The sequence below is a fragment of the Osmerus mordax genome, chromosome 1 (assembly GCF_038355195.1).
Source record: "Osmerus mordax isolate fOsmMor3 chromosome 1, fOsmMor3.pri, whole genome shotgun sequence".
NCBI classification, from domain to species: domain Eukaryota; kingdom Metazoa; phylum Chordata; class Actinopteri; order Osmeriformes; family Osmeridae; genus Osmerus; species Osmerus mordax.
In genome coordinates, this window is record NC_090050.1 from 10,855,723 (window position 1) to 10,864,247 (window position 8,525).

The window sequence follows — 8,525 nt, forward strand, 5'->3', positions numbered from 1 at the left end:
AGGGGGGGTCAGCATGTGTTAGTGTGGATAGTTGGTGTGTAGGCAGGGTTGAGGGGAGTTTAGCTGTCATTCTCCAAATGTCCCGTTCGCGAAAGAACACGTGAGGGGCCTAGCTGGACGAGGTCCAAAATCAAGTGTTTCTCTCTGTTCAATAGGTCATTGTTTAGGGGAGATAAGTAGCAACATGACTCACATGACACCCACACATACACAGTGCTCTGCTCCGTGGGTTTCTTGACACATTAAATATTAAAGCCCCATTGAGTTTTGGGGGGGACTCAAATACAGAAAATCTAAGAAAATATTTCTGAATTTTAAACCATATTCTAAAGAAACTTTTCGTATGTTTTTTTGACACCGTTTTTTTTTTTTTTTACAGTTGCCTGTTTTTAATAAAAATGTAACTGTTTAGATTGGAACGCAACATCACTAACAGCTTCGTCTCTACCATGAGCATATCATCAATTTACAACCCATCACGATTAGTCCCGCCCACTCAAACATTGGTCGCCGGTGCCGGGGGATTTTTAGGAATACCTGATGCTACGCCGAATGATCACGGGTTTACTGACCACGGATTTGATGTGACACCACGAAAACTATTCCTTTAATTATTTGAAAATTCGTGTATTGTGCACTTGGGCTAATTCGACGTAGCTTGTTTGGTTGTTATAGCATTTACATTGTAGTCTTATAAACACACTGATCATTCGCAGTGCGAAGAGCATGGTCGGAATCCCGAGCGCCTTTCGTTGTAAGTAGACAAAACCTTTTTGTATTGTGGGGTAGGCTAGTACGTAGGTGCAGCCATGGCGTATACGTGTTTGTGAAATGCATATCATTTGTCTTATGCTTTTCTGATACAGTTAATAGCCTACATGCAAATATGAAAGGAATATCCACACCTGGCCGCGCGCAGTAGGCTATACAGACCAGGAAATGGGGCACAGAGTATGTACTCAGCAAAAATGGTTCACAATGTAAGGCCAACAAAATAAGTACCACATTGCACAATGTCCTTCGCAATATTTTTTGGCATGGCACGGTATTTTCATTTTTTTTAATTATCATAGCGGAATAGGCCCTACGTGCAAAAACATTCCCATAATATTCTTACAGGCTATTGTTTCATCTTCCATATGCAATGTCAATGATCGAGCGAATTAAAATACCAGTTGTCGTCAACTTGGATCGTTGAAGGTTCGCTAAATTGGTGACAACATTAAGTTTGATGAGAGCATTATTATCGTAACACAAAGCTACCATTTTATTGTGCCACCTTTTTGATTCAATAGCACCACCAGTCTATGTGCTTTTATCAGAGTGGGATTTGTTGCTAATCCACCAGCAGGCAAAGTTTGTACACCATCTGGAGTTTACAGCTTTTCAAGACAATAACACCAGGCGGTCGATGCGCAGCCAAATGACTTCCCCGTCTCCCAAAAGACAATTTAAAGATGTAGGCCTACTTAGTCGGTACATTTCATAAACAAAATTTACCAAACTAATAGCCAACTTATTAGTACTTAACCACTATGAGTCACTTATGAGTTCTCCAAACGTGCAGGACTACAATAGTACCAATACTGTGACGGGTTCTGTGGTAACTGAGGGCATTACTGTATCATTGTTTGACCTCCAGGTCATTGATCGGTCTCCCCAAAGCCCCCCAGAGCGAACATGCAAATGGTAACAAAGACAAGACTGTAGCAATGATGACAGTTATTATGATAATGATGGTCGGTATTACAATAGCCAGCAGAGAGCAGCAAAGGGTCTTTGACACTATTGTGATACTGTAACATGATTTGTGAGCAGTTTCATAGAACTTAGTGAAGTTTCTTTGTTGTTGTTGGGGGAAGGGGGGGCACTTTAACATGACAAAAAAGGATCTATGTTTATTTTATTATTATTTATGATATCCTTTAAACCACATTGAGAATGGAGGATACCCCTACTGGTATGTCATCTGTAAAGATATAGTTATACCAGCATGTACACATCATTCACTCCAGTCAATCACGCTGTAACTGTTCCTCTCTTGATTCAATTACATGCACTCCAAAACATGTGGCCAAGTTGAATCCTTCAACATTTCCCCCTTTCTCTCTCTTTCTCTCTCTTTCTCTCTCTTTTTCTTTCTTTCTTTCTTTCTTTCTTTCTCTTTCTTTCTCTTTTGTGGGGGATGAGGGAGTCAGATTCCAATCCCCTGACTTTTATAAGGGAAATAAATTAGTAAAGGGTCCTGATGTTTTGCATTAGAGTCCTAATTGGTTTTGGCCTGAGTGATATAGTCAGAGTTGCCAGATATGGGCCTTTTGTGTTGTGGGGTGTGTGGGAAAATTCCCCTCCTTTTGTGTTGGGAAGAGGTGCCGGTACAACACTCAACAGTCACTTCAGCATTCCCTCTGCCCTCTCTCATATACGTTGGGGTCTCTTTAATGTCTGCGAGTGTGTGTGTATACGCCAAGTATTGTGAGTAGGTCTTTTCCACCAGTACCACCTGTTAGTGTTTTACTCGTCCCCACGGCGACGTTGACTGGGGAACCGTCCAGATTCGCTCGTCAGGCCCATCAGATCTGCCGGGATTTGACAAATCTGGTTCCCATTACCTATCGAGATGAATCTGAGTTTGATTCAAACAGAGCCGAAATGAGTCAGCGGGTTGGTTTTTGAAGTGAACTCGGTTTGACTCATCATCGCTCACGGGTGATGACATTCGAGTTCGAACGTGTGCTGAACGGGTCCTATTTAGTTGGTTGTTTTAATGTGCTTTTGGAGAACAACATACCCCAGAAAGACACGTTCTTTGATTTTGAGTTCGATAGGGTTCATTTCACCGCTTGGTATCTCGTGTCAGAACCACACCAGAAACGGCTCAAAGAGTCTCCTAACGGGGTCATATGTTTACCACAAAGTAGCAGTTCAGATTTGGTCGGGTGTGTTAGATCAGCCATCTCAATTCATGGAGAGGAAATCCCTTTCATCCGTCGCTGTTGTTCATTACGGAGTTTACGCTGTCACTCGTTACGGAGTTCACTCGTGTCGCGAGTCCCCGCGGTGACACATCCAGCTGAATCCCAAAACCACACCAAAACACCCGCCACTCAGGGCCCGTCCGACCGAGCCGGTCCTGTTGTGCGTTTTCTCCAGCTGCTCTTCGCATTGCCTGCTTCTTATTTCACGTAGCCCCATTACTTCAGCCTCGGGGGGGGGGGGGGACCTGAATTGAATGAAAGGACCCCCAAAAAAAAGGAGTACAGGAACAGTAGGGGAATAGAGACGAAACCCCACCAAAAAAACAACAGAGGCGAAGGTGATTAACTGTCAGGAGAATGTGAGGCTAATTGATGCCAGCTTCGCACAGCTGTTCCTTGTTGCCGCGCGCTGCACAGAGCGCTTGGGAGGATGAAATCCAGATGTTAGCCCGCGTCTCGGATCGCCTGCCAATAACAATCCGGAGGAATGCCAGTCTGCAGGAGACAAGCTCTATTAAAGGGTGCCCCGCTCCTGCGGCCCCGTGTCAAAACATGGCTCCTAAACCGGCCAGACGCTTGGTCTCTGTGGCCTTTTTAGTCGTGAAGCTAGATTGCAGCGCTCAACGCGGAGCTGTTAACACGGCCATTTTGTTATACTAACCACCACGGCGTCTCCTCCACTCTGGTTATCAACACCTCGCAGAAACATCGCACTGACACCTTGGGACTGTTCAAAAACCAATTTGCGGCTTCCAGACTTGTTTAGCATATTTGTTACGCTTTTGAAAACTTCACTAAATGGATTAAGACCTTTGTCCCATGCTGTTTAATGTCATTCATTCAAACCATCATTGAAAATGCATGTGTCCTTTATTTGACTGGTGGGATGCGGGTCCTGATTGTGTGCAGGCATTTTAAATGGTCTCCTACTTAAAGCTGAAGGACATTGACTGAGAACAAAGGTTCTAGTCAACCAAGAGTGAATTTGAGCGGCCCCTGTGGAAAAAAGGAACTGAAAAGAACTTATCACCACATTATGCTTTTTTAATACCCGTCTCTCCACCCCTCGTCCCCCCTCACACTCAGACAAAGCCTCGTTAGGATTGGTTCCCCCTATTCTCCACGGCTTTCTGGAATACTCTACCCCTCTCCGCTCGTTGCCCCTTCTCCCCCTCCGGTGTCTCTCTCCCCTCTTTCTCTCTTCTTGCCATCTCTTTTTCCGTCTGTCTTTCTCTGGGTTAAACCACCTGCCACTGGGCCTGTCAGCGCTGGAGTGCGGCTTCCATCCCAGTGTGGATGAGCTCTTCCTGAACTCTGTAACAGAACGCTCCCCACGTTGTGTCTAGAGTGAGAGCGGCTTGAACACCAAACGCCAGCTTGTTACAACGTTCAAATCCACTCTAAGGAACGTCTGTGGTGTCCGAAGGCAGTTTCTGTCTTGTATCACAGCAATTGTTCGTAACAAAAGGAATAACACCAGCTTACAAGGAAACGTATGTAATGTAAGTATCTTTTTGGACGCTGTGCTTTCTTTTCTTTAATTCATGGCTCGTCACGATCATGATGGACGTGTCGGGATCCAATGTTTCTCTCCACAACTCTTCCCCAGTGTCTGCTGCTCTCTGAGTGCTTTATGATTGCCAGCAGGCTCACCTCGTCCATCTCAGCTCTGGGCCCTCACCTCCTGCCAAGGACCTCGCTGTCAGCCAGCTGTCATCTTCCTAGGCCTGCTTCATCAGGCCAGACTCGCTCTTGCTCGCTCGCTCTCTCTCTCCCTCCCCTTCGCTTTCGCTCCTTCCTACTCTTTCTTCCTCTACTTCCTCTCTCTCTGTATCTCTCTCTCTGTGTCTGTCTGTCTCTCTCTCTCTCTCTCTCTCTCTCTCTCTCTCTCTCTCTCTCTCTCTCTCTCTCTCTCTCTCTCTCTCTCTCTCTCTCTCCTTCTCTCTCTCTCTCTCTCTCCTTGGTAGCAGTCTCTAGATCTGTGCGCCTCTAGGCTGTCATGTTAGCTGTCAACACGGTTGAGACATTGAAAGAAAAGAGGCGAAAAAGGTGTCAAACGAATAGCTTTGGGCTTAGACAGACTACCATCCACCCCGGGAAGGTAGTCTTTTCCCGGGGTGTCTTCAGTCTCCCCCCTCAGACTGGGTCTCTGTTGGTCTCCAAGCTGGAGAAGAGAAGAGGTCAGGAATGTTATGAGGCATGAGAGAGAGATGGTTAAACAGAGAGAGCTCATCTCCCCCACCTGCACTAACACTATCCCAGAGAGGTTTGTGCAGTGCCCTTGACAAGTCTAAACATTCCACCCAACCAGGGTATGGTTGCTGCACACATCCCTGTGTGTCCGTCCAGAGCAGATCCTTATCTACCCAGATCTAATTGAGTCCTCCAGAACACCCCACCACCCCCATTCCCCCGCAGGCTATCTCCGCCTGGCCAGGTGTTCACTTCCCCCCCTCCTCTCCTTCTCCCCGCAAGATGAACCACCTGCAGAAAACAGGTGTGGCCTTCCGTCGCCTGGCAAGAGCACAACACAGCTGCTTCTCCTGCCTCGGGGATGGCTGCGAGGTTATTATGGGAACTGCAGGTGTTGGAAGGAACACACACTTATCCACACCCGGGCAAAAAAACACACACACGCTAGCACAAGGTAACCGTACACCCAGGTAAGGAGCCTGCAGCGAGCGGGGTTTGAGTTTGGATGAGGACTTTCTTTTTCTCAAGCTGGTGTTTACGTCCGTTCTATTGTTGAGGCCACGCCAGGTACGACGGCGTGCTCTGTGCCGTGCAGAGACCGAACTATAGTTTTAGGGTGACCTTTCCTCAAGTACACAACATGTCCCTTTTCCCTTTGTGGCCCGTGTGAACAACCGTTTGCAGAGTGACCACAGGTTTACCTCGTGTCTGTTGAAAACGGGCTCCCCATTGGCGGACGAGCCGCGAGCTGGCTGAACTTCTTCCCAAAATGGAGTTGTTTATGAGAACTCCTCCATGTTTATGTGCTGACAATTTGGTAAGATTGGCCCGCGTGCGCTGACCCGAGGCCAACTCGGATGCTTCGTAGAGCCTGATAATTGTGATAAGTTGTACATTTGAAGGCTTTAGCCATAAATGGAGGCCACGGTGGACGGGCCTGCCTCGCGTGTCTGCTGCACGGTTTAACAGGGAGAAAGAAGGTGGTTATTGAATTTCGTTTAAGGGAGTTATTTGAGAGAAGGCTTTGGCGTCGGTGCACTTGGCCTTCCTCGGTGGAAACTTTGGGAGGCTGCAGCCAAGTGAGCGCGTGACCCACCTCTCGTAAATTTTCGAGCGCCCATGCGCAGACCCCGACGGACACGCAAACACGCCCACGGGCCCGTTGCTCTCGGAGCGCGCACAAGATATTGTTTTGCTTACACACTTGCTCTCCTGCAGTCCCATGCATGCTCGCGTTTACACACACACGCACGCGCACACACAAGCACTCGAAGAACGGCCCTCTCCCCTCTCCGAGGCGATGTGTAACGAGAGATCTGAGGGTTTTCCATGGGTGAGTAGGCGGGTCAGGCCTTACTTAAACTAATGGCTCCCAGCAGTGTTGAATAGCCAGACACTCTGGAGCCGAGGCCTGAGGTTTTGGAATGCCACTGCCGGCTCAATGCCTGCCTTTCATCGGCACAGAGCGAGAGAGAGAGGGAGGGAGGGAGAGAGAGGGAGAAGGGGCGGGCGGGCGGGCGGGGGGGGGGGGGGGGGGGATTGTGGAGGGAGAGAGGGAGACGAGGCCCATTTGTTATGGGTAATATGGGGATGTCTGAAAGGACCAGCACAATAGTCATGGGATGGGGGGGGGAGGGGGATGAGGTGGAGTGTGTGTGTGGTGTGGGGGTGGGGGGGGTGGTAAAAAGTAGAGCCGTCAATAGATTGTTTTGTGTTTGGCTCACAGCGGGGGGGGGGGGGGGGGGGGGGGGGGCGGCGGCACTCCCCCCTCCCCCCGTTTAGTTTTTAATATCCCGGGGATGAGCTGTGAATGAGTCTTTGAGTGAATCGATAGCTTTGAATTGAGTTGCTTCTTCTGGAGGCGGGAGGGGGGGGGGGGTAGGGGTTAGGGAGGGAGGGGGGGTGCAGAGAGGGGTGGTTGTTGTTGAGTAGAGGGGACCGCAGCACGCACGCACCCCCCACCTCCCACACTCCAGAGGAACCTCTCGACTTCGACTCTGGTTTGATATCATTACGGCCCCCTGAGCATGCGGAGAGGAAAATGAGCCGGCGAGGAAAATTAGTGGGCGACCGCTGACAAGCTCGCCGTCCCTCCACAGCAGACGGGGTTAGCGGACCCGGAGAGCGAGAGAGAGATTCCTCCAGGACACCACAGCAGATGCTTCAGAAATACGATGACGCGAGATATGAGACGAGCTGCGGTTCCCTCTAGAAACTCATGAACGCTTAACAGAGGAAGACAGGGGGTGAGAGAGAGAGAGGGAGGGGGGGGGGTGTGAAGGAAAGGGAATGCTGAGATATCCAGGTGCACGGTCGCTGCAAAGGGAACTCCAGGAGGGAAATGTGGGAGGCACACCAAAGATTGAGCTGTCTTGGCAGGCTGTTCTGCCTTGTGAATGACGACAGACATGCTGGGGTGGCCAAAGAACCTCCACGGAAAACGCACACGCACACACTGAAATACAAACACAAATGTCGACTTAACCGAGTGTGGGAGAAGCAAGTACTTCCAAACACCGTTAACACGGCACGTTAGCTGCATGTTTACACAGTCATCGCCCCGAAAGAAAAGCCCTGTGTTTAAAATCTGAATTGAATCCCAAATAAGAGGTCCGTAAGCCGTGCGGCCGTGGGTTTGTTTACGCCAAAACATCAGCGGTTTATCGGAGATGTTCACCTCCCAAGGTAGATGCTAGTGCTAATCCAGCGTTCTGGCTGAAGCTGAAGGTGCCAACATAGCCCTAATAGCTGCTAATGGCCCACGCGAGCGCTTAACAGTGACGTCAAGCGTGCAACGTGTCAACTCCCAGTGAATGGAGGCTCTGCTTGCCCAGGGGGAGCTCACGTCTGCTTGGTTAGTTGGTCTCTCTCTCGCTTGCTCCTGCTGCTGTTGTCTGCCAAGCTATTAACACCCGCAACTCTGATGAAACACCCGGGGATAATTGGCCATTTAGTAGGCTGAGGTGGCCGGTGGTCTCTCTGTGTGTGTGTGTGTGTGTGTGTGCGTGCGTGTGTGTGAGACATGCAGTGTCACCGTCACCACTTTGGCCCTTCACGGGGGGCCCGCAGGAGACGGCAGCCACACCTTTTGTGATGATAATATCACCTCCTGGTGTCACCTCTGTCTTAGGGAGCTGTGTTTTCATAGCACATGGTGGTGTGAGGGAACAGTGTGTGTGTGTGTGTATATAGCTCCAAGCAAAGCGGGACTATTTATTTTCTAACTCTAGAGGCTGAATATGAGTTTTTTCACAGTTTGTACAGTTGGGGGGAAAACAGGTTCATGGTTACCTCTATTGTTCAGGTCATGATTAGGTCCTTTTGTCAGAGAGTTGGTCAAACACAAGAGGCACC

The 8,525-nt window shown here is 49.2% G+C and overlaps 1 protein-coding gene across 1 annotated transcript in view; it reads left to right on the forward strand.

Annotated features, from left to right (window-relative positions):
- Positions 1–532: 532 nt before the first annotated feature.
- cbfa2t2 (CBFA2/RUNX1 partner transcriptional co-repressor 2) overlaps positions 533–8,525 on the forward strand; it is a 17,327-nt gene continuing 9,334 nt past the window's right edge. Inside the window, exon 1 of the mRNA XM_067242975.1 lies at positions 533–754. Coding sequence (XP_067099076.1) covers positions 727–754 — 28 coding nt within the window. The 5' untranslated portion in view covers positions 533–726. The remainder of the gene's footprint in view (positions 755–8,525) is intronic.